Genomic DNA, 23,563 nt, shown 5'->3' with positions numbered 1-23,563 from the left:
CTCATGTCGGCGACAAAAACGGCGCCGTCGACGGGCAACATCAATGGCAGGAGCGATTAGGAATACTAGTACCAAGGAATGGATGCCAACTGTTCTCTTCTGGCGAGTGATCGATCTGATCTCACCCACTACAACGGGGGAGACGAGAAGAAGGCGTCGCTCGCGAGTGGCGCGTCTCCGTCCCGTTTCCCTCGCTCTGTTTCGGATTACTGCCTTTTTTTTTCGAGATAAGGATTACATACCGCCTGTCTCTCTCTGCTGCTACCTCGCCCATGAGGCCCGATAGCCCATACAAGGTCTGTCGGCTGCCTGTTTCCGGCCTTTGTGTGCTGCGTGTCTGCTGTCTGGCCCATAAGGCCCAATGACGCGTGCTGTCTTTTTGGTACCGTGACTCTCTGAGTAGGACAAATACGAAAATAAACGCTCCCTCCGCCCGGAGTTGCTTGTCTAACATCGAAATAATTATAGATACATTCATTTAAGCGACAAACAATTCTAGATGCAGGGAGTAGCAAATGCTCTCGGAGAGGCCGTTTCATTTAAGCCACAAAGTCTCGGTGCTGCACGAGAAAGGATCAGTGTCAACTGTCAAGAGCATCTAGTCAAGGTCATTATTCCCCACGCTGGGATATTCCAAGACCCTCCTAACTATGGCTTAATTGACCCACAATTTTGAGGACTGAGCTATATACTTATTTTCGAAAATGGGCCTACTCTCTTCGCCACACTAGTTACTTGCCCCTACACGTGGTTACTCAAAAAAAAAAAAAAAAGAACTTGCCCCTACACGTGATTGCCTCATCGAACATCCGCATGACCTTTTGCCATTACATTGGCGTGAAAATTTACGATCTGACTTTTACTAGTTGGACACAACAATGACACTTTAGTCATTATGTTGCTAAGAGCATCTACAGTCGGACTTTACAAACCCCGCTCGTTAAACGTTCGCGGACGCGTCCGGGCATGTCCGCAGGTACTGATCGGGCACCCCTCATATTTTTCATTCTGCATCTACGTATCTTATATCCAACGCTTTATATCCATATTATCCATGCACACGTTGATCTATCCTAAATGATCAAATAACGGACAATAAAATTGAGCTGCAAAGGAACACAAGATCGACTGCAAACGAACATAACATACTTCATCACATCCAAAAGAATCATAGTTTGTCATCGGACAAGTTCATGAACTTCTACAACTATAATTGATATAACTATTGAGGAGGAGGAGGAGGAGGAGGGGGGGGGGGGATCACCACTTCCTCGCCGGGCCTTTGCCCTTTCGGTCACCGGCACAACTGCAGGCGTCTGTGGCTGGTGGAGGGTCTTGGTCGTCGGACGACGAGGTGCAGCTGTCGCCAGCGTCAGAGTTGGAGTCGGAGAGGACAATGAGCCCCTTCATCCGACGGACCGCCCTATCCTGCTCCCGCTTTAGCCTTGCCACCCGAGCCTTTCTCCGCCGCTGCCTCCTTCGCCTCACTCCGACTGCTCAATAGCTAGTCGGAGCGCCTTGGCGTTCTTCCGTCGGAGGCGGCGAGCGTCCGTCTCCACAGCCGTGAGGGAGCGGCGGTACACCCAGGCGAGGAGATGCGCGTCCTCGTCGGCGTCCGGCTCCGTCCTGGGGTGGCGGCGCGCGGACTGCTCCGCCGCCTCCCTTTCCCGTGCAGGCTGCCTCTCGCGGCGCGCGCCTCCGACTCCGGAGTGCACGTGCGGGCCGGAGGCGCGGGCACAAGCACCCAACGCTAGCCACATGCAGGAGCGGCCGACGGGGGGAAGGAGACGACGCGGGGCCGGCACGGACTGTGCTGACCGGGCGTCGTTGTGCGCGGGCCGGGAGGGTCCAGCTTTGGCGTCCGCGCTGCACCGGCGCGGGAGGTGCGACGGCGCTCCAGATTCGAAGCTGCCGTCGATGTCCACCTTGGACCACTCCAGCACAATGTGGAAGGCCATCTCCTCCTTGTAGTCGAGCTCCGAGCCAAAGTCGCTGCCGGAGCTGCTCATCATGGTGGATGGGATCGGAAAGGGTGAGGGAGAGGAGTGGACAGAGCGAGAAAGAGAGGGACAACGTGAGCTAAGGTTTTGAGCTTGCCACCCGGATTGGGTTTTTTGTGGGGTCCGTGGTGGGCCGGGCCTGTCAGGCGGACGCGCCCGGGCGTCCCGGGCTGCCTCATATCCGCCCTACATTTGGGCTGGATATGAGGGGTGCCGGTCAGCCCATGAACCCGACATTTGTCCGTAGTTTGAGAGATCCGGCTGGTTCAATTTTTTGTGACCGATCACTGACCGGACCATCTGTCTGAGCGTTTGAGACGGGTATGAAAGGCCCGGCTGCAGATGAGTTGATGTGGACATGATTTGTTGAACCCAATGATGGAAAATATTTTTGTTTCTAGCCGCCACGTGCTAGAGTTGGCGACGTTGGCACGTGTGTGTTCTCTCTTCTTGAAGGCATTGTTATGGAAGAAAGTATAACTTAGCTGTAGAGATTTAGGTTGTGCCTTGTCTTGGTTCTGCCGTACGTTGTTGTGTACTAGGAGTATTATTATGGATGTTTTAGACTCGTTGATGTGTGCCAATTTTAATCAAATCATGGATATGCAGAGGCCAGGAGGTACGACCTTCCTCTTTGAAAGAGAAGGTAAAAGCGTGTCGGCGTGACTATGTATTGTATCTCAATCATCAAATACACCCTTTTATCCATGTGTAAAACCACACACACATAAGCAAGCAGCAACATCATCAAACAAAACCACTCTTTGACACTTCCAAAATACACAACCTCTTAACTTCAAGTCCAGCGTCCACGTCCTTGCTCACTGCTCTCGTTTCACCATCGACATACTTGGAGGCTGGAGCAGCTTTATTGGGTTGGGATTTGGGAAGCAAGCACACAAAGATATATTGTTGATTTAGTTGTAGGCGTCCGGGTTGGCGATGAGGTACGCCTCGGCGGCCTTGAAGATGGCGGTCACGGACTCCTTGGCCTTGCCGACCTCGTACTGGGCCTCCCCCACGCCCGGCAGCAGCTTGTACGTGGACTCCACCTTGACGACGCTGCCGCCGCCGCCGGCCGCCGGCTCCACCTTGATGCACGACGTGGCCGTCTCGATCACCGTGCCCACGTGCCCGCCCTCGAGGAGGGTCGACCGGCACTCGCACCCGTCCGCGTCCAGGAAGTCCAGCCTCTCCTTCACCACGCTGAAGGGCATGGCTGCATGCAAGGCCAACCAACCTGCGTGTCACGTTCACGTGCCTGCTGAAGGCGAAGTTGAACTGCATGTATGCGGTACGTACCGGAGGTGAAGTTGAACTGCCTGACGCTGCCGACGCCGCCCTCGCCCTCGACGGGGTGGGCGCTGGCGACGACCTGCGGGGCCAGCTTGGGCGCCAGCGTGTGCCAGTCCATGACGCCGGCGCGGAACAGCCGTGGCGCCGCCACGGACGCCTCGATCTCGTGCGCCCAGCTCTTCTTGGTGGAGGCCATCGCGCGCTGTTCGTGCCTGCGTGCGTGATGATCAGCTCGTGCTTGTGTCTGCCTGGAGAGTGGACGTAGTCCCTATAAATAAACTCGTCGACTCCAAAGCCGGGGTTGGTGAAGCTAGGCTTGGCCGGACCGGTCCGGTGAGCGAGGCGCCATGGCGGGCCGGGCGTCCAGGTTTTCTACATTGGATGGCACACTAAGCTTTTAGTATTATGAGAGATCATGAATCCATCAATATTTGCTTTAGTTAAAGGAAGATTGTTTTGACGGGCTCCGAGATAAGATTACCTGGGGTTGGTGTGGTCAGAGCCAAGGAACAGACTGAATTACTGAACTGATTGGAAGCACACTTGCATAGTCGCATATGCATGCGTAGTCAGCAGTGCAAGGTTACATCCACTTCATTCGGTTTCTTTAGATCAACGACTTGGGTTGCCAGGCCAGAGAAGGAAAAAGTCAGGGGAAGAGATGAGATAATCCTGTTGTCGAAACAAATGCGGAACCATCTTGACGTACGGCGTTGCTTTGTTTTACCAACTCTACTATCTGCAACAAGGCTGGAAAATACAGTAAGACATACTAGCAAGGGCACTGTGGGTGACACTTTTATTCAGCATCGACACTATTTTCGGGCAACTTCTTCCTGGCACACCATTTCATCAGTTTCTTCTTCTTCCTCTTCCTCTTCATCAGACTGGGTTGTGCTGAATCCGGCTTCTTCTCTCATACTGCAGTACATCATTTGCATCCTTGTCGACCTGACAAAAGTGAAACACACCATCAATTATAACATTATTAGCTGAAGCATTAAGACTGCTGACAATTTACATACTTTTAGCCTTACTAGATGACCCGTTGCGCCCATGGCGCAAAGACCGAGCGCAAGCCAGGTATTGGAGGAGTGTGCATTGAAATATGTGGATACAGATTGAAACATATGTAAGAGCCTTTTTAGTTGGCATACATCTGGGCTTATCTGAGCTAATATTCTTGATAAGGCATCTTCACACTGAAAATTTCAAAAGGTAGAGCTTGCATAATTGCAAAGAGAACATGCTGTAGACAAAGGAAGATTATTTTCCTTTGTGTGTGCCATAAGATGTTGATGTACATTCTTTGGTGAAGTGGTGTGGATCGGTAACGAAATACTTTGGATCATTTGCATGGTAGATGCCTAGTAGAATTAATTGTTAGATGCATAAAATGATAGAACTTTTCAATGCATTTTTTGATAAGTCTATATACTTTCTGTAATATTTAATAGTAAAAGAGACAGTGCGTTCTAATGCCAGAAAAAAAATCATAACCTCCACAGGCCATGACAATATTTTGCTGCATCACCGATAACATTTTGGCGAACATTTTGTTCAATTTCATTAAAAAAATAATACATGAACTTTTTTAAATCATGTACATTTTTTTATTTCTAACACATTTGTTTTCAAAATTTTGAACATTTTATGAATATGCAAATAGTTTTTAAAAATTATAAACATTGTTTGAATCCACAGATATTTTATTGTTTATTGAATACTTCTATTTTATTCAAAATGTATATTTTTTAAGTTTTAGAACATTTTTAGGTATAAAATTATATAATTTAGAGGAGAACAAAAGAACATATAAAATTAAAATAAAAAATAAAAACGAAATTTAAAAACAGGCCGGCTTAACGGGCGCTGCGTCTTCTCCCAGCGTGCAGAGCGTATTATAGGAGGTCCCTACTCTGTGGGCCGGCTTAAGTGGTGGATTCCCCTGTGTGAATTTTTTTTGGCTTATAGTTGGCATCGGTGGGAATATTTTGCAATTTTCGGGGTAATTTATGTGACATACCGCCAAACGCACGAATGACTTTATTCGTGTAAGTTTTTTTGAGGGATACTTTATTATTAGGTATAGATTCGATTGGGTGCCATCTGTTGTGGGCCTGTTTTTTTCGTGGCCCATTTAGGAACGCCTCATTTGGCATGTTTACGGTAGAACACGATGAGGCAGGGTGATATACTGATTCTTCTGTTTACTGAAAAAATTTGATTCTTCAACTGTAGTAAGAGTGAAATAAATACTTGTTTGTTTCGTTATTCCCAATACTTGGTGGATATGTATCTAGCAAGTATCCATATAACATTGGGTATCCAACAAGATATGCCAGGTTTTGCATGATTGGTCATTTCGTTCATAGGTTTCAATACTAAATGGAGAAAGAAAGTTTCTCCATGCTAACTCTGTTTGACCCACAAAACAGACATATTTCCTCATCCCAGGTGATGGAACAGAACGATAAGCGTTACAGCCCAATTGACAGATTCAGTATTACACGGAACTGGAACTGCTACTCTGCCAGAGCAGAAACTGAAACCAACAACCAAAAGGCAACAACAATACCTATTCTTGTTACTGCTGAACCAACATTTAGCAATATGCCCATATTGATCTCAACTAATTTAGAAAGATCAGGCCACCACAGCTTGGCCAAAGGGCATTCAAAGAACAATTGAGAAATATCACCAACAAGGTCGTGCCTATCACACTGCCTATTGGGGCTAAGAAACCCTATAAACACATGGAACCCGATGGGAATTTCAGTTTGCAACAGAGCAGGAGTTGTACACCATAATCCCAGAAGAGTATATCTCAGGACAATAACATCTTCTACCGGCAAACGATATAGAAGATGTTATATGCAGCAATCCATGCCACAAAACCATGAGCCTCCAAAACCGTCAAATGGGCAGTACAAATTCTCCCGGCAGTCAATTTTGGGTGCACTCAACTCGGACAAAGGAACTCAAGTTTTTCACAAGCACAAATAGAACAAAAGCACGTCCACCCTGACCGAACTGTTCAGCACAACCAGCAACAAATTAGGCTGAAGTTCACTTCAAATTCAAGATGTGGACCATGCTTTGTTAGGGTGGGGAATCATAGATAAATGAACCATGCTCCAGAACAGATCTACAAGCAAGTTGAGACTGCTCTTAGATCAACCATGGTCCTTGGCCTCTCCTCCAATTGACAGGCTGCTGCAGCTACACCATCGCCGATGGCTCCTTGGCCTATGTGATTAAATAAATTAGGAAAGAAAGAGGATCAAATTCTGGTGATGGTTAAGGTGATTTTATTGTACCACCGCTGGTGTGGGGTCGGCGACGCCAATGCCATGTGCACCTTCCTGGCTAGCATCCTCTCCTCCCTGTCATCTTCGTCCAATGAGAAAGGCTGGGGGGACAATGAGGACGCGGATCTGGTGTCCTGGGAGTGGTTAGCGCAAGATATGAGAAAGTAAGCTGAGAAATGGGAAATATGCCTTGTCAAGATTTAACTCCATAAACAGGTTGTGTCATAGAATTACACGATCACGTATGATGTAAGGACTCAAGCACATATTGTTACGTTGTCCTGTGCCTAGACTTATTATTTATTCCCTTTGATCAATGGACAATCAAAGTAATTTATCAGACGCTCCATTGCGCAAACAACAGTCGGATACAACAAGAGCATCAGTTAGTTTTCCATCATTAATTAGCCTACATAGACAAATGAAATCTAATTGTCAAGAGAGGTTGCAAGAGAAAGGTCATTCAAGATCTGCGCCATATGTGATAGTAAATATGTATATCCACAATGAAATAAGCACTGGACAACAAAACAAGGATGATTTGATATACCTTGCTTTCAGGAATTCAATTTTGACGTCATTTGATGATTGAGCCATGAAAGTAAGGACATATCCAAACCTGAGGTGCATGAAGCAAGGCAATGAGCTAAATTAGTGCATCTAGTACATATTTGACTCACTCTACACTCTAGGCTTCCATAGCATGACAGTAATCTTAGGTCACTCATGGGAAATAAAACAAATCGAAGACCAAGATTTGCATATGGCGAATGGAGGAATGAAGCCATACCTACAGGAGAAATTCTTGCATTCATGCTACAAATCCCGAAAAGGAAAATCAAACCTCCTCTCTAGAGCCTCTGCCCTGTTAATATCTTAGACGCATAAGCGCCACAGCAGAAGATTCCTAAGACGGTTATGCAAAAAAAAAAGATCTTGTGAGCACCTGCACACTATAAATCATGATATATTTCTTATTTCTTACTAAGATATAAAAGCAGTGTATTCAGTAACACGATTTACCTGAGAAATCAGGCTTAGTTTTCTATCTTGTGAGCCATTAGTAGGTAGCTCTGCTTTTAGATAAAAATCTAAAAAAAGGAGACACATACAGATATATCTCAGGAATGTACACCAAATATGCTCAGTTGCTCATTATACATGAACTCAGGTGCTCATAAAAGATACATCTAGCCATACAGATGTTGCTCTTCCTAGTTCTTGATGGTGCACCAAGGAAAAATATCAATATCACTCAACAGTAAACATTTGTACATCCTTCTACAGCAAAATGAAAGTGCCACATGCATATGTCATAGGAGACGAAATAATTACATTAATAATACTCAGGTAATCGAAAAGTCTGTACTAATTGATGCTGGTCCTTTATGAAATTTAGACCATTTGTCTCAGCAAGCATATTCTCCTAAGAAAGAAGGCAAGTCTAGGCACACCAAAAGTTTCATCTGTGAGAAGCATTTTCACAAACACATGATGTGCTACTTGTTCTACTAATCAAAGAAAACCAACAAGCAGAGAGGAGAAAACCCAGCAACCTGCAAGCTGAAGATGAGCAGAAATGGATAGCACATGGACACCCTCTTCCGTCCCTGCACTGCTGCCCCCTTTCTCGTCTAGCTTCGGGAGGCCAGCCACCCCCGTTGCTCCCATGATCCCTGCTGCCAGCTCCATCTTCATCCTCTGCTGCAAGGCCTTGTCATTTCGTCAAACACACACAACATAAAAACCAAATATTATGCAGAAGCATATAGATAGAAAGGAAAATTAAACTTGGATTGAAAATTCCCTTCCTTTCCATTTGGAATCCGGTCTCACATGAAAAAACTGAGAAATGTTCTTATTCTTGTGCTGCCTAATGCCAACAGATCCGACCAATCTACAAATTAGTGTGTAGATCATGAAAAGAAAACACAGGGAATGATGGGGGCAGAAGGTTGCAACCGACCTGGAGATGAACACCATGCCACCACTGAAAAATCAGTGTAGGAATCAACAGCAACCCAAACACTATGTGCATAAGAAGAAGAAGAAAGGAAGGATGATCTCAGTTCACCATGGGAAAATGAGGAAAGGAGGAAGAAAGAGCTCACCTGTGTCGCATCTCTCCTCCATGAACTGGCAACCGTCCTTGACCTCTCCCCCTCTGCACACAGCCGCCGGGGTGGGGACCCTGCTGCCCTCACTGTAGCAACCGCTCCTTCTCGACCTACGGCCGATCTAGAATCATGGCGCGCGGCATCGGATGGCGGCGACCCCCGAAGAGGAAGAGCTCGGGAAGGACGATGGAGAGGGAGGGTGGAGGCCATGGCAGAGGTAAGGACGCCGGGAAGGGGGCAGGGAAAATGGGCCCGCGAGAGAGGCGGCGGGGGGCGAGCCACGACCTCCGTCACGCCACCATGACCAATTGACCACGGCCTCCTCCTCATCACGCATCTGTCCCCTGCCACCACGACTCCCTCCATCCCAGGATCATGGGGAGGATGCATCTGGAGAGCAGCTAGTGGGCGCCGGGCCGCCGGCTGGGGGGAGCGGCCGGAGAGAGGAGACGAGCGGGGAGAGGAGGGGCGGCGTGGGGAGAGAGGAGGCGGCTGGCTTGCTTTTTTCTTTTTACCCCTCGTCGGTCTGGGGCTCCCACGCACGCCATTCTCTCGGCCCCACACATAAAGAGACCCACTCGTCATCCACTCTCGAAGCAGTCATAAACGTGAAAAAAAAACGACGGCTGACCAATTGCCAGCGGTCAAAAAAAAGCACAGTAAAAGAATCGCACGGTCCAACCAGCGTCGCGCGCGCGGAGGCCTCAGAATGGCGGGTTGGGTACCCTTCAAAAAAAAAAAAAGAATGGCGGGTTGGGTAGCGTCCTTTATATGTTCGATAGATAGATGGATGAAAAAAAACATGTGCCAGTATCAACTATACCGTGATATCAGTTCCTGGGTAACTTTCTTTCTGTGATATCTGCAACTATACCGTGATCACTTCTTCCAGTTGTTCTCTTTTGCTTATTTTTAAGTGTACTTACATGTTGTAGCCTCAACGTGCACTGATCCAAGTTTGGTTGTGTTGACCAGATTGGGCCAGCGCTGCGCTTTTAGACCTAAAGGGGCCAATAGGGTAAATCAAGAAAACAGCAGTAGCAGCTGCAACGGGAGCTGAATATCCAACAACAATCCAAGGACGCATATCCCACGCACGACCCATATAACAAGCTACACCAAGTAAGAAGTGTAGAACAGTTAGCTCATAAGGACCACCATTGTATAACCACTCATCAACAGATTGGCGGCATATGCCAACTCAGGTCATATTTTGGCCAATTCACAGCCAAACAACCGGCAGACAAAGACCGTTCTGTAGTTGGCATGTCAAATTTAACGACATTGCTCAAATCCATCATGAGATATACAATAAATATAATTCACAATGTTGATGAGATTACATACAGTTAGACACTGATATGCATTTCTACCCTAGATATATTCAGAACTGAAAGCACATGGCAGTTGTAGTCATTCGTAAACAATCTTCTACACCAGAATTCCAGACAAAAAACAGCATCACAGAAAGTTTCAGTTCTACTGAGCCAAATAGAACAGTCAGAATGAATGCAGATGGAATTAACACATGCGCCCCAAAAAGAAACATCAGCTGTCATTCCAGTGCATTATTATGCGTTTATTCCAGCACCTCCGATTTATTGGCACTCATAACTTTAAATCCAACATGCTGTGTGGACAAGTTTTTAAGAAATTGCCGACTCAATCTGCCCTCATCTTGCCTCAATTATCCAATCCACCTCGTACAGCACAGGCTTGTTATACGCGCAAGGACTGATCCTCCCCCAGCTGCAGTGGAATCCACTACACCAACTACTACTACAGCGATGCATTGGAAACCTGCAGATGCCCCTGACATGCTCCACTTCCTCGCCTTTGAGATCGACCAACGCCTTTTCCTTGCTCTTGAGATCAATGGTGAAGAAAGCACCGCCCTGCTCGACGAGCATGGCACCCCTCCTCTCCGCGAAGAAGACAAGGTTTATTTTATCACCGCTTCCTAGATTTATCAGGTCAGAGCGCAACCACCCTCCTGCAATTCCATGATCACAGTCATCTTGTCCTTGCTTGGCCCAAAGCTCTAGCACACCATCATCTCGTATGCTCACAAAAGAGAGCCTTCTTTCTCCGGTGACACATGGAAACGGCACTCGCCGCCGCTGCTCACCAGCATGGACGTTGATGGGGACCTTGGTCAATGAGACATGTGCGGTGGCGACACTTACATTGAGTGTGTAGAAGCTTCTCTGGTCTGTGAGCAGCCAGTGCACGGTGCCACAGGTGACGACGCCGGCATACGGTCCACACCTGGCGAGGTGTGAAACCTGGTGGCACTTGATGGGCGTGCTCCAACTGTCTGTGGCAGAGGAGTACCCACAGGCATACATGACTCTGTTGGCGCCTGTGTAAGTCAAGACGACTTGGAACGACGACCGTCGTTGCTGATCCAGATCATCAATGGCACGGTGGTCCTCATCGGTGAGAAGAGCATAGCCAGTTAGGCGGAGCCCGTTGATGAATCCATGGTTTACCAAGAAGGGAGGCGGTGGGAGCAAATGCCTACCCCGCTTGTCGATCAGAGGGCGGCACACCGCAAGATGGAGCTTCTCACGGCGTTGGTGGTCGGCCGGGGTAGGCAGCAGGATGCGCACGAGGAGAAGACCACGGCGTGACGCCAGTGGCCTTGCAAAGTTGAAGAGCCCGTCGTCGTTGGCGACGAAGGAGTCGAAGGTGAGATGGCCGCCGCCAGCCTGAAGGCTCAAGAATTGGGGAGGACTGTCGGGTATCCTTCTCACGGGCTGAATCGCGCTAGCCGCTACGTTCTGGTAGAAGATGCCGACGAGGACCGAGGGGTGCGGCGCTGTCTCCGGCCAGAGGCCGATGCGTCGGAGGAAGACCGGGTCTTTGATGAGGCAGAGCCACTGTTTGCACGTGGCTGCGCAGCGGAGGAGGTCCTGGACGCCCGGCAAGCGCTCGAAGACGACGAGGAGGAGGTCGTCCAGGAGTTCGCCGGCGGCGCCCACGCATGCGGCCTTGGCCATCCGAGGTCAGCGGCAGGCTGCGGGGTCTGGCGGCGCGACACCGCGACACGGCGATGGACGAGGTCGTTGGAGGGAGGTGGTCAACGGCGCGGCGGAAGGTGGGAGCGGCGGATCTGATGTGGAGGAGGAGATGGGTGGCGGCGGACCTGGGTTGGTGACGAGCGCGGCCGGAGTTGGTAGAAGCTGCTAGGGGATGGGGAGAGGGGGGAAGGGCGCGGAGGGAGCTCGGCACGGCGATCGGGGAGAACGGGTCGGGCTCGGCGACCCCCCGGATCTGGATGGAGTAGGTGGCGAGGTGGGGCACAGGAGCTTGGCATGAACTATGGAAGCATCACCACCGTATAGCCATATCTTTTCCACACAGATAAATATAATCTAAAACCTTCAAAGTGCACGCGCACTATTTTGTAGGAACGGGCGGCCGGCTCACATATATATATTTTTGTCAGCCAGTGGATATTATTGTTAGCATTAAATGTGTATAGACTGGTCTGGGAAACAGATTCATGCACATTTATTTTGGCCTCTTATATTTTTAAAAAGTCATATCTTTTAAACCACACGTCGGAATTCAGATCCGGTTTCATCGTTGGATTCATCGCGACGAGATCTTCGAAACTAGATCCCATATGGGTATGTTTTGATGAATTTTTTTGATGCGAACTTTGGTGCTATATGATGCAACTAAATTACTGCATTGTGCAACTTTAATACTACATGGTGCAACTTTTTTTTAAACCAACTTTGGAGCTAAATGATATAACTTCATATGAGGTTGCAACCTACCAACCATAACAACTTGATGTGCAACTAGTCTACTACCTCGACCAACTATATAGTAGTGGATTGCAAGCCTTGTCCCTATTTTTAATGTAGTCTAGTTGCACACACATTGATATTTAGTTGGTAGAAGGACTAGTTGCACACACATATGCTCAGTTGGCTTGTAATTTAGTCTAGTTGCACACATACTGATGTTTAGTTGGCAGGACACTAGTTGCACAGACATATGCGCAATTGACGTGGCAATGTAGTCTAGTCGCACACACATTGATGTTTAGTTGGCAGGATTATTGACACACACATATGCTCAGTTGGCGCGGCAATGTAGTCTAGTTGCACACACATTGTTGTTTAGTTGGTATAAGAACTATTGTTATACACATATGCTCAGTTGGCGCGGCATGTAGTCTAGTTGCACATATATTGATGTTTAGTTGACAGGAAGATTAGTTCGTCGAAACATTCTCATGTGGGATATACTTTTGAAGAGCACATCGTGAAGGCTTCAACGGTGAAAACAGATTTGAATTTCGACACACGAATTAAAAGTTATGCCTTTTTAAAATTTTAAAATCATAAAATAAATGCAAACAAACACATGCACATGCATATGCATGCACAGGAGAAGATGCATATGCTAGCATTTAATACATAGCAGAAAAAAGGACTACTAGATGACGATTCTAATTAAAAAGGGAGACAAAAAATTATCTAAAATGACGGGCCGCTGGCTAAGGCCCTGTTTGGTTCATAAGTTTTAGGACTTTTTCTAGTCCCAACTAAAAAGATTCTAGTCCTTAAAATGTCCCTCTCTTTTTGTTTTCAGAAAAAGTCCCTAATCTTTTTTTAGAGGTTATTAAATGATCATGTTGCCCCTAGTATATAGAAAAATAACAATTAAACAACACCATGGGATGGCGGGCCATTGAATGCATGGAGAGGCATTATTGAAAAAGTCCCAAAAAGTCACAAAAAGACTTTTTTGAGAGTCTTCTTCATTTAGTCCCAAATGCCTAGTTTAGTTCCTAAAAAGTCCCTCCCGTTTGATAAAAAAATTCTAAGAGAAACTTTTTCTAGTCCTTACACAAAAAAGTTTCTGAAAACAAACACCCTCTAAACATCCCGAGCGGCCGTGCGCCTGCTAAATGCGTCCTAAATATAAATGGAAATGTTTGCCACCGACCGCCCAAGCTTCGATCGGTAGGGTCGCTCACTCATACGCGCCACGCTACATCCAACGACAGATCGCCACGCTACACCGACCAACGCCAGAGCGCCACGCTATACCCACCAATGCCAGAGCGCCACACGTCCTGCGAGCCGTGCACCGGCCCGACGCACGAGCAGCGGGAGCGCGTGGCGTACCTCCATCGACCGGGGCGAGTTGAAGAACACAGTGAACGGTAGCTTACCATGCAAATGGGCAGATCGGCTTGCTAGTCAGTTTTAGTGCATTTGGGACTGGTATAGTGATATGAGTTGCAAAACGAGTAAATAGGAGTGGCTGAAGTTTAGTGAACCAAAACAGTTAGATTTTTTGTGTGTGAAAAAAATAGTTGAATTTGAAGTGCACTATATTGCACCCCCATAACCTCCAATATAGAAGCTCTACCCTCTTTTTGGAGCTCCCTCCCAAAATTATGGAGATAGCACTACAACACGTACGTCATTAGGAGGCATTTTATTAGCGGCAATTTCCTAAAATGCCTTAAAATCATGGTACTAACGGCACTTTGAGAAAGTGCCTCCGATGCTCACATGCTTTGAAGGCGGATTTAGAAAATGCCTCCGATTGTTGCTGGCGTTTCGGTGGATAGCGCCTCCAATGCTTGGCTTATTATACAAATTTGACCCTTAATTTTAGACTATTTGCAAAATAACCCTCCCACCTCTGTCTTCTATAGGTGACCATCGAAATAATAAAAAAACAAAAAACAAAAGATCGACTCGATCTGCTCGCATCGATCGCTTGGGGCGTCATCGCTGCCACCGGAGCCTCCGCCACCGGTGTCCCACACCGGAGCTGCCGCAGGCGTAGCGGCCGCCGCGGCGCCGCGACCGGCAACGCCATCCCGCGCTGGACCTCTTCTTCTCTCCTTCCCGATCTCGCGGTGGGATTGCAGCGGCCGAGTAAAGGAGACCCAAAGGAGAGGGGATATCCAGGCACCGGAGAGGAGGGGACGGAGGAGGAGGAGGAGGAAGAAGGTGGCCTCGCACGCATCAGCTTTGTCCTTCCCATGCCAGACTCGCCCACGTTCGGTTGCTGTTCTTGATCCAACGCCCCGGTGCACACAAGGTGTTTGAGGTAATGCCCCTGAATTTTTCTACTTCATTTTACTTTCCTTTTGTGTTTGTGCTAGATGTTCTGTATGAACAATCATTTTGGCACGACATTGTGCAGTTTGACTATTGTTGAAGAAGCACTGAACTGATCAATACATGTAGATTAGTACTATATATAACACTAATTACTGGCACTTTCACAATAAGCTAGTTGTACTCCCAGAAGTAGTGTGCAACAACGACAAGGAACAACTGAAAGTTGATTTGGTATTTTTGCTAGTTAAACTGACACTGCTTCTAGAAATTCCTCTTTGCTTCTGCTCACATTCAAATATTTATTATAGAATTTTTATGTGGCCTCTGCTTTAGTATGTTACATAACTTCTTCTAAGCACCTCATGTTGAAGAACTTGGTTTTGTTCAATTGAGCATGGATAGGAGTTGGATGCGAGCAGCAAGGTCTTCCGCCGAGTATTCTGAAGGAACTAGCAACTTCATAAAATTTGCTTTTCGTACGTCAGCAAAAAGTAATAGGATTCTCTGCCCTTGCAAGATATGTGTAAGCTCTCATTGGTTAGGTGAACTTGAAGTCTATGATCATTTGATTTATGATGGATTCATGGCTGGATATACCACATGGATTCATCATGGAGAAAGTATGCGGCCCTCCGAAACAACTTCAGGTCCTAGTTCACAGTTTGAAGAATATGCTGATAGTGATGAGATGGATGAGATGCTACTGGAAGGATTCGGGATGTATGATACTCGTACTTTAGGAGAGGAGCAAGAGTCTGAAGATGACTTGGACGATGATGCTGAAGCATACTATAGATTAGTTAATGATGGGCGCCAAGAGCTGTACCCAGGTTGCAAAAGATTCTCGAAGCTGCAATTTTTGGTGAGGTTGCTTCACATCAAGAATATGAGGGGAATGAGCAATGTCTGCTTTGATGAGGTATTGACGCTAATTAAGGAGGCACTTCCAGAAGGTGAGGCCTTGCCCAAAAATTTTCATGGGGCCAAAAAGTTTGTGAGAGCCATTGGTATTGGATATAATAGTATAGATGCATGCAAAAACGATTGCATTCTATTTAGGAAGGAACATGCTGATGCCATATCATGTCCAGTGTGTGGCACAAGTAGATGGAAGAGCGTAAATACTGGAGTTGATGGAAGGCGTGTCCACAAGGTGCCTCAAAAGGTGGTTCGTCATTTCCCGCTAAAGAAGAGACTCCAAAGGTTGTTCGCTTCTACAAAGACGGCATCAGATATGAGGTGGCACAGCGAAGGCCGCACAAAGGACGGCTTGATACGACACCCAGCTGGTTCACCTGCATGGAAACACTTTGATGCTATTCACAAAGACTTCAGTTCAGAAGTTTGCAATGTTAGATTTGGATTGGGAGCTGATGGTTTCAACCCTTTTGGAAATATGAATCTCTCATATAGCATATGGCCTATCATCTTGATCCCCTACAACCTTCCTCCATGGATTTGTATGAAGCAATCAAACTTTATCCTCTCTGTCATCATTCCTGGTAAAAAATCTCCAGGGAAAGACATGGATGTTTACATGCAGCTGACCATAGACGATCTTCTGGAGCTTTGGAATGATGGAGTCTGGACTTATGATGCCTCTCGATCTAAGAAGTTTCTCTTACGCGCCGCACTACTATGGACAATAAGTGATTGGCCTGGGCGTGGATCTTTGTCTGGAGAAAATATAGCAGTTTGCTCCCATTGTCTATCAGAGACATGCTCTCTTTGGTTAAAGAATGGACACAAGAAATGCTATATGGGACATCGCAGATTCTTGGAACCTAATCACGAGTTTCGATTTGATGCTGAGTCATTTGATGGTTTTGAGGAACATCGAGAGCCTCCCGTTCCCCTTTCATCACATGAAATTTCAATATTGACAAAGGACATGAAAACTACATACGGGAAACTGCAGCAGAAGAGCAGCAGGAAGCGACACCGTAATCAGGTAGATGAGAATGATACAAGCGTGCAGCAAGACACTTCAATATTCAGAAAGAGAAGTTGCTTCTTTCAGCTGCCATACTGGGAAACACTTCTATTGCGTCATAATCTGGATCCTATGCACATAGAGAAGAATGTGTTTGAGAATATTGCCCATACCCTTCTGAATGTTAGCAAAAGATCAAAGGACAATCTAAATGCACGTCTTGACCTACAACAGTTGAATATACGCCAAGACCAACATCCAGATTTAACTGGAAGTAAACCATACCTACCTCCGGCATTATACTACTTGGATTCACATGGTGCTAAGATGTTTTGCCAGGTTCTAAAGGATGCTAGGTTTCCTGAGGGCTATGCATCCAACTTGCACAACAAAATGGATATGGTGAGAAAGAGATTAAATGGACAAAAGAGCCATGATTGTCATATTATAATGCGTGATCTGTTGCCCTTAGCCATTAGGAGAACTTTGTCTAAAGATGTTTGTATTCCATTGATGCGTTTGTGCAACTACTTCAAGCAATTATACTCTAAGGTTATCACCGTGAGTGAGATACAAAAGTTGGAGGATGAGATTCCTGAAATCATGTGCCAATTGGAGAAAGTATTCCCTCCTTCCTTTTTTGACATCATGGAACACTTGACCATTCATCTTGCAACTAAAGTACGGATTGCTGGACCGGTGCATTACCGAAGCATGTGGGCCGTTGAGAGGTTTTTGGGCAAGTTGAAGAGTATGATCCATACGCTAAGTCACCCAGAGGGATCAATAGCAGAGGGATATGTTTTGGATGACACTCTTACATTTTGCTCACGATATTTGCATGGCTGTCCAACCATATTCACTCAAATAGGACGACATAATGATTTTATTGGCCCCAATGACTCGACAAACCATCAGCCATACTTGAGAATAGTCGGTCGTCCTTTATTTGGTCCTTGTGTTGAAGAACTAGACTACACGTCATGGATCCAAGCTCAAAGATATGTGTTGGTCAATTACCCCCACATTGCTCCATATGTCCAGTAAGCTTCTCACCACTTGTTCCACACTCTCCATACTCTCTGAACTAGCAGTAACCCCCTCTCATGTTCATGTAGACAACATCATGATATTCTATCAGCGGGTCGACGCAAAAGAATACGTGATGTAGAACGCTCCCATCACAATAGTTTCCACACTTGGTTTGCTGACCATGTAAGTGTCTATGATCTCACGCTAAAATTCTTAAAGCGCTTCATGTGGAGATATTGCATTGACTATGTTACGTCTCTAGGTTCAATCATTGATTTCCAATAATGTTAAGATCCCTGAAGAAGTTAAAGTCTTAGCACAAAAGCCATATCGGATGGTGAGAAAGTACAACGCTTACTCTATAAATGGATGCACTTTCCACACAAGGGGATATGGTGACGGAAAAGAAGCGCAATGTGATGGAGTATCTATGATTGCAAAGACATCTAGTTTCTCAAGTGCTAAAGATAAGAATCCAGCTTTAGGAGATGTTGTTTATTATGGCCGAATCACTGAAATAGTTGAGCTCAATTATTCAAACAAAGGCAGCGTGGTTTTATTCAAGTGTGATTGGGTTGACAGTGTTCGCCCTGATGCTGGGGTTCGTAAGGACCCATATGGAATAACTGAGGTGAATTTTAACCATATGCTAAGCAGCGACAATGACATATTTGATGAGCCATTTATCCTCGCAACTCAAGCCACCCAAGTATATTATGTACAAGATTCTATAGAGAGGGATTGGTACGCTGTGGTTCATCCACCTACAAGAGACTTCTTTGATATGGAGGCTAGAATTGATGGGCATGAAGAATATTAGACTAGGATTAGGTGAGAGCTATTGATTGTTTTTGAACTAAATTTCAAGTGCTGTTGATTGCTTTTATCTTAGTTTTGATCTTGTATTTTCTAACCGAGTTTTGAATTGTACATACCAGGAAATATGATGACTTCGAGATCAAGATCTGATGCATTTATTCAGTCCCATGTGTCTGACCATGAAAGAAGATTGAATGACCTGAATTATAGAGTCAGACAAGTTAATCTACCTCAAATGGAATGCATTAATGCTATCAAACAAATTAAAGCAGAAGCTTCAAACAGGGATAAATTAGAACACTTCACTATGGTAAGCTCTTAAAATATTTGGTGAGCTCTTGTTTTTATTACTTCTGATGGTCTTGAGAGCTCAACATGGATAACTTTGAACACTTGTTTTTATTACTCATGTTGTTTTCTTGTATTTATTTTGAAGAATTCCAGAGCTGAAGAAGATGTTGACTTAAGGAGCCATGAGGGAAGTGATGAGGAAACTGAATCAGAAGATGAAGAAGATGACGATGAACATGGTGATGAAACTGAATCGGAAGATGAAGAAGGTGAGTCTGGACAAGAAGATGAACATGAACAAGAAGAGGAAGTTCGACAAGAACAGGAGCAAACACATGGTTAGTTATGAGGGCATAAAATTTTTACATGTGCTTGTTTTGCATGGGCCTAATGGTAGTTCCTATCTATTCATATACCAGAAGTTGTAGAGAAGACAAGAAGAGGACCTACTCACATGAGGCGCTTCTGGAAAGAACATGATGTTGATAACAAGATCAATTTGAAGTTCAACAGATTTGGTCAGCCATGTGGTTTGAAGACATGCAAGCTGACAAATTTTATTGGAACCCTAGTGAAAGGAAAAGAAATGTCCTTAGCGGCTCAAAACTGGAGCAAAGTACCAAAGTTAGAGAAAGAAAAGTTGTGGGATTCTGTCAAGGTATGTCAATGCAATCTAACATATATATTTGCATCTTCAACAAACAAGTCATTTTCTTTTTCAATGAACAAGTTGTCACAACTGTATTTTATAATAGGCCTTTTTCAACATTGATGAGTCATACAAAAGATGGGTGTTGAGATCAGCCAGTAAAAAATGGAAAGACTTCAAGGTTGTTTTAAAGAGGAAATATTACAAAGGCTGATTTGTCACGGGCACGGAATATTCTTAATGGTTGTGATAATAGAATCCCAATTGGACAGTGGGAGTGGCTAGTAAAACACTGGAGAACAGAAAAAGCTAAGGTGAGTACTCAATGGTGTAGTTTTGTATCCTATGCTAAATATGTGTTCCACATATAAGCTTGTGATGAGTTTCTTCATCATATTTGTGTGTCCAGGAAAAATCTGAGAGAAACAAAGCCACTCGGGCATCGCAACTCGAGGGATGCAAGGGGACCCACACCGCTGGGTCACGAAGTTTTGCAGTTGTCCTTGATCAAATGGTAATCAATATTCCTTGTTTTATTTTACCCCATAATATTGATTTGCTATCTAGATCTGTTCCCTTGGTGTCTTTGTCCTTTTTTTTTGGCTCTTTCTCTTTTGTCTTTTTTGCCTTGGTGTATCAACATTTCATCTCTGCTACAGGAGATGGTAGAGGGTAGAGAAATTGGGCGTGCCGAGCTTTACGTGGTTACGCATACAAAAAACAATGGATATCCAGTCAACCAACAAAGCGGAGTAAAAATGGTATATGTAGTTCACTTCATAGTGCTCTGTTCTATTATATTCCTAGTTAGCTTTCACTTGATACTGCTTTGTTCAGTGCTTCATAAAATTCATGCTTGCAACCCTACTGTTATATGAACCTTTCAGGATGACATTAAAAAAAGGATTCGGGAAGATCCTTCTTTGATTGGTGAGGAGGCCCATGATGGTGATCTTTATTCATCAATTTTCCCAAAAGAAAAGAAAGGAAGGCCAAGTGGCCTTGGTCTATTAGTAGGTGGAGTCGCTTCGGAGCGCCTTGCTCGAGTTGAAGCTGAACTACATGCTGCTAAACAAGAGAACATGGAGCTTCGGCATGTGGTGCATACTCTGGTGGCAAATCAAACTTCAATAATGGCCAAGAGTGAGAGAATGCAAGAACAGTACAATGAGCTAAAAAGTTTGATCATAGCTTCTAGGGGGTCTGTTGAAATGGGAGAGATTCCAGAAAAGGAGCGTCCAAATAAAGATCCTTCTAAGGTGATTCTTGTTTCATCTCTTAAATTAAGTCACATTATTTGAGCATTTACTACTAGCTAAATATGATTCTCCACATACTAGGACTTGGAAAACATGAATGACGAAGAACAAGCAACTTCACTTTCATATACTACCAAGGCATCCGAGGCAATGGCTGCTCCAAGGCATCCAGATAAGGTGAAGGCAACCCAACTGGAATCAAGGATAACAGAATCAGCACTACCAAGTCTTGCGCCTGTGCCAAAACTGAAGAAGACAAAGACAACTAAACATAAGAAACCAGGAATATTTCAAACACCACTCCAAAAGGGGCCAAAGGTGATTTTTCTATATTTGTCTCAACTTTTAACCAACTAGCAAATTAGAAGGGTTACTTAGTACTATTGCAACTTACAGGACGAATTAAAAGATACCATAAAGTGTGGCATGGAAATTAGTTTGACGTCACCAAACAGTGCAAGTGTGGTGGCAATGGGAACCATTCAGAAAACTGATAGAAAAGCTAAAGCTATTGATGGTCAACCACTAGCTGATTGTGTTGAAGTACTTGTCAACGTCGTGCTCAAAGAAACAACTGAGCTGCCTTGTGCACAAGGGAAAATAAACAGGCTAGGAAATGCCCAAGCTAGGTGTATTCCATGGCCACGCAAAAATGTATGATACGTGACACTTTGCTAACTCATCTGCCCTGTTCTTATATATGCAACTATTTTGACCTCTTTTTCATGCAGATTATGCAAACAGACCGTACTACCATGCTGCATTCTAAGGTACTATCATAGCTCATAGTTGTTGTTTTGTGCTCATATTATGTATAACTATACATGATTTTTATTTTTACCCAATTGTAGGTTTCTAGTGTTTGTAGTCAGATGTCTTTCAACAATAGTGAGAATGTGGATCCCAACAAAACAACTACTGGAACTCAGGTGACCAACCATCAGACTGGTTGCAGTACTTCAGAAGGTGCAGTGAGGAATACACTGAAGAGAAAGAAAGTTTCTGAGACAACAAGAATGAAAAAAGGTACTCAAGCAATCTCTGCTACAACCGGAAACAACATACTTAGGAATTCGGGCAGGGAAACATGAAAGATGGTCATAAGTGAGTTGTACATGCCTTTTCCTGTAACACTTGTTCGTATTGTTGTCACAACAGTAGGAAGTGACCTGTGTGTTTCTGATTGATACTTCGATATTGTTTCTGAATTTGTGAAGATGTTCTGATGGTGATGCTTTGCATTATTCGCGTGCACGATGATACTTCTAGCCGATGCAAGCTTCTCAATCTTTTTTTCTATTGTATGTGTGTTTTTACAGAGCTAGATGCAAATTATTGAGCTTGTTGTAACAGTGGTTTTATCATATTCTTATTATGCATATGTAAAGTTTGTGGCATTCTTATGTGCCCTGGAAACATTTTGGAGGCAATACAAAAGACGCCACATAATGGTTTTGAGGCATTCTTTAGAAATGCCACAAAAATGTCTTGAAGGCAGTATGAGAGATGCCAGGCATAATTTTTAGAGGCATTATGAGAAATGCTACAAATAGTCTTTGGAGGCATTTTGAAAAAATGCCTTCAATTGAGCTTGTTGGCGTTCTGGAAAAATGCCTGCGTTTAATATTTTTGAGGCATTGTGGAAAAATGCCTCAAATTGAGCTTGCTGGCGTTTTAAACATGCCTCTGTGTTGACCTTTGGAGGCGTTCTAGAAAAATGCCTCAAAAGATCTTTCCCTTCGTGACCATCTCTAGCATATTTGGAAAATGCCTTCTTTTCTCTAAGCTGGCATTATAGGGGCTTTTTGAGGCATTTTAAAGTGCCTGCAATTGACGTACGTGTTGTAGTGTAGAGGGAGGTACGGAGAATCCGCTATAGTAAATTCTCGCGTCTCTAGCCTCCATGTTAACAATTATTATGTAGGGATGCAACATATGACTCTACCAGAGTTGCTCTTACAAACTGCATTGCTAAATGCCACATATGTAGCAACATAGATGCTCTACTTGCTCCGACTTATTATCCTATTGATACAACATTGATCACAACATGCAAGAAATTAGCAAATTGATAGACAGGTGCATGCATGTCCTGTAAAAATTGAAAACAGTCGGTTTGTCCGGTACAACATCATTAACGTATTTGATACAAAAGAGCCAACACAAAGTGCTAACACTTGCAAAATTAAGTGATCTTACTGCCCACAGATCCATGAAGACAGTTTATTATGGGATCTTGATTGAATCATAGTAAATAATATTAGCATGTCAATGATCTTTTGTCCATTCTAATTAAATTTTCTTGTTAATGCTCATCAAATTTTTGGCTAACATAACTTCAACCAAACTTTCCACTAGGCAAAAATCTGGCAAGGTAAGCTTAGGCCAAAACCAAACGCCATCTTATAATACTGAAAATGGCACGATGGGAGCCTCTACTGCTACTTTTGCTAAAAAAATAATGTCTTACACGGCATTATCAATAAAATATCCAACTTATCTTGATTTTCCTAGCGTAATTAATTACATACAGGACAATGTGATGAGATTTTCCATATTTGTGTTTTAATGCTTAACTTGGTTGTTCTGCAAACACAATTTTGGACAAAATTCATTCTAATTATTTTGGAGAACACATCACATCAACCAGTTGATACGAAGCTCGCATCGGTCATGTGCGTGGCCATCGAATTAAAGCGAGATCATGTTTTCCTGGTTTGCCACCTCATTGACACGTCTCTAACGTATCTAT

At 44.7% G+C, this 23,563-nt stretch overlaps 5 protein-coding genes across 17 annotated transcripts; 3 read left to right on the top strand and 2 right to left on the bottom strand.

Annotated features, from left to right (window-relative positions):
* Positions 1-2,673: 2,673 nt before the first annotated feature.
* LOC125533908 (pathogenesis-related protein 1-like) lies at positions 2,674-3,635 on the bottom strand. Its single transcript, XM_048697236.2, has 2 exons — positions 3,303-3,635; positions 2,674-3,219 (listed from the first exon to the last, which is right to left on the bottom strand). Exons 1-2 carry the CDS (start codon positions 3,490-3,492, stop codon positions 2,918-2,920), a joined length of 492 nt encoding a protein of 163 aa, XP_048553193.1. The 5' UTR covers positions 3,493-3,635; the 3' UTR covers positions 2,674-2,917.
* Positions 3,636-6,047: 2,412 nt separating this feature from the next.
* LOC125539485 (uncharacterized) lies at positions 6,048-12,140 on the bottom strand. Of its 13 annotated transcripts, none has more exons than XM_048702947.2 (8): positions 8,719-12,140; positions 8,574-8,635; positions 8,164-8,320; positions 7,631-7,698; positions 7,398-7,514; positions 7,158-7,226; positions 6,617-6,741; positions 6,048-6,545 (listed from the first exon to the last, which is right to left on the bottom strand). In XM_048702947.2, exon 1 carries the CDS (start codon positions 11,724-11,726, stop codon positions 10,398-10,400), a length of 1,329 nt encoding a protein of 442 aa, XP_048558904.2. In that variant the 5' UTR covers positions 11,727-12,140; the 3' UTR covers positions 6,048-6,545; positions 6,617-6,741; positions 7,158-7,226; positions 7,398-7,514; positions 7,631-7,698; positions 8,164-8,320; positions 8,574-8,635; positions 8,719-10,397. The 13 variants fall into 13 exon arrangements, with proteins under 13 accessions (XP_048558904.2, XP_048558905.2, XP_048558902.2 ...); XM_048702948.2 differs by having other exon boundaries at positions 8,164-8,311; XM_048702945.2 differs by having other exon boundaries at positions 8,164-8,308.
* A 2,311-nt stretch (positions 12,141-14,451) lies between these two features.
* Positions 14,452-18,459, top strand: LOC147986467 (uncharacterized). Its single transcript, XM_087542021.1, has 4 exons — positions 14,452-17,804; positions 17,880-17,976; positions 18,056-18,130; positions 18,451-18,459. The coding sequence occupies exons 1-4, from the start codon at positions 15,223-15,225 to the stop codon at positions 18,457-18,459; spliced, it is 2,763 nt and encodes a 920-aa protein (XP_087398147.1). The 5' UTR covers positions 14,452-15,222.
* Positions 18,460-18,590: 131 nt separating this feature from the next.
* Positions 18,591-19,246, top strand: LOC147986466 (uncharacterized). The gene is made up of 3 exons (XM_087540056.1): positions 18,591-18,624; positions 18,732-18,922; positions 19,049-19,246. Exons 1-3 carry the CDS (start codon positions 18,594-18,596, stop codon positions 19,244-19,246), a joined length of 420 nt encoding a protein of 139 aa, XP_087396182.1. The 5' UTR covers positions 18,591-18,593.
* A 111-nt stretch (positions 19,247-19,357) lies between these two features.
* On the top strand, positions 19,358-22,125 carry LOC125516142 (uncharacterized). Its single transcript, XM_087542020.1, has 8 exons — positions 19,358-19,561; positions 19,659-19,733; positions 19,825-19,866; positions 20,440-20,811; positions 20,893-21,129; positions 21,208-21,465; positions 21,543-21,581; positions 21,663-22,125. The coding sequence occupies exons 1-8, from the start codon at positions 19,358-19,360 to the stop codon at positions 21,900-21,902; spliced, it is 1,467 nt and encodes a 488-aa protein (XP_087398146.1). The 3' UTR covers positions 21,903-22,125.
* Positions 22,126-23,563: the final 1,438 nt, after the last annotated feature.

The sequence above is a fragment of the Triticum urartu genome, chromosome 2A (genome assembly GCF_056163025.1).
Source record: "Triticum urartu cultivar PI428250 chromosome 2A, HENAU_Tu73, whole genome shotgun sequence".
NCBI classification, from domain to species: domain Eukaryota; kingdom Viridiplantae; phylum Streptophyta; class Magnoliopsida; order Poales; family Poaceae; genus Triticum; species Triticum urartu.
This window is presented reverse-complemented; position numbering and strand designations above follow the sequence as displayed.

Bases quoted from the DNA above. Each gene is read 5' to 3' on its own strand.
- LOC125533908 (XM_048697236.2), bottom strand. From the start codon at position 3,492: ATGGCCTCCACCAAGAAGAGCTGGGCGCACGAGATCGAGGCGTCCGTG. The intron at 3,220-3,302 runs GTACGTACCGCA...CCTTGCATGCAG, and splicing joins GCAGTTCAACTTCACCTCCG to CCATGCCCTTCAGCGTGGTG.
- LOC125539485 (XM_048702947.2), bottom strand. From the start codon at position 11,726: ATGGCCAAGGCCGCATGCGTGGGCGCCGCCGGCGAACTCCTGGACGAC.
- LOC147986467 (XM_087542021.1), top strand. From the start codon at position 15,223: ATGGATAGGAGTTGGATGCGAGCAGCAAGGTCTTCCGCCGAGTATTCT. The intron at 17,805-17,879 runs GTAAGCTTCTCA...ATGTTCATGTAG, and splicing joins CACATTGCTCCATATGTCCA to ACAACATCATGATATTCTAT. The intron at 17,977-18,055 runs GTAAGTGTCTAT...TTACGTCTCTAG, and splicing joins ACACTTGGTTTGCTGACCAT to GTTCAATCATTGATTTCCAA.
- LOC147986466 (XM_087540056.1), top strand. From the start codon at position 18,594: ATGGGCATGAAGAATATTAGACTAGGATTAG. The intron at 18,625-18,731 runs GTGAGAGCTATT...TGTACATACCAG, and splicing joins GAATATTAGACTAGGATTAG to GAAATATGATGACTTCGAGA. The intron at 18,923-19,048 runs GTAAGCTCTTAA...TTTATTTTGAAG, and splicing joins AATTAGAACACTTCACTATG to AATTCCAGAGCTGAAGAAGA.
- LOC125516142 (XM_087542020.1), top strand. From the start codon at position 19,358: ATGAGGCGCTTCTGGAAAGAACATGATGTTGATAACAAGATCAATTTG. The intron at 21,130-21,207 runs GTGATTTTTCTA...TGCAACTTACAG, and splicing joins CACTCCAAAAGGGGCCAAAG to GACGAATTAAAAGATACCAT. The intron at 21,582-21,662 runs GTACTATCATAG...ACCCAATTGTAG, and splicing joins CTACCATGCTGCATTCTAAG to GTTTCTAGTGTTTGTAGTCA.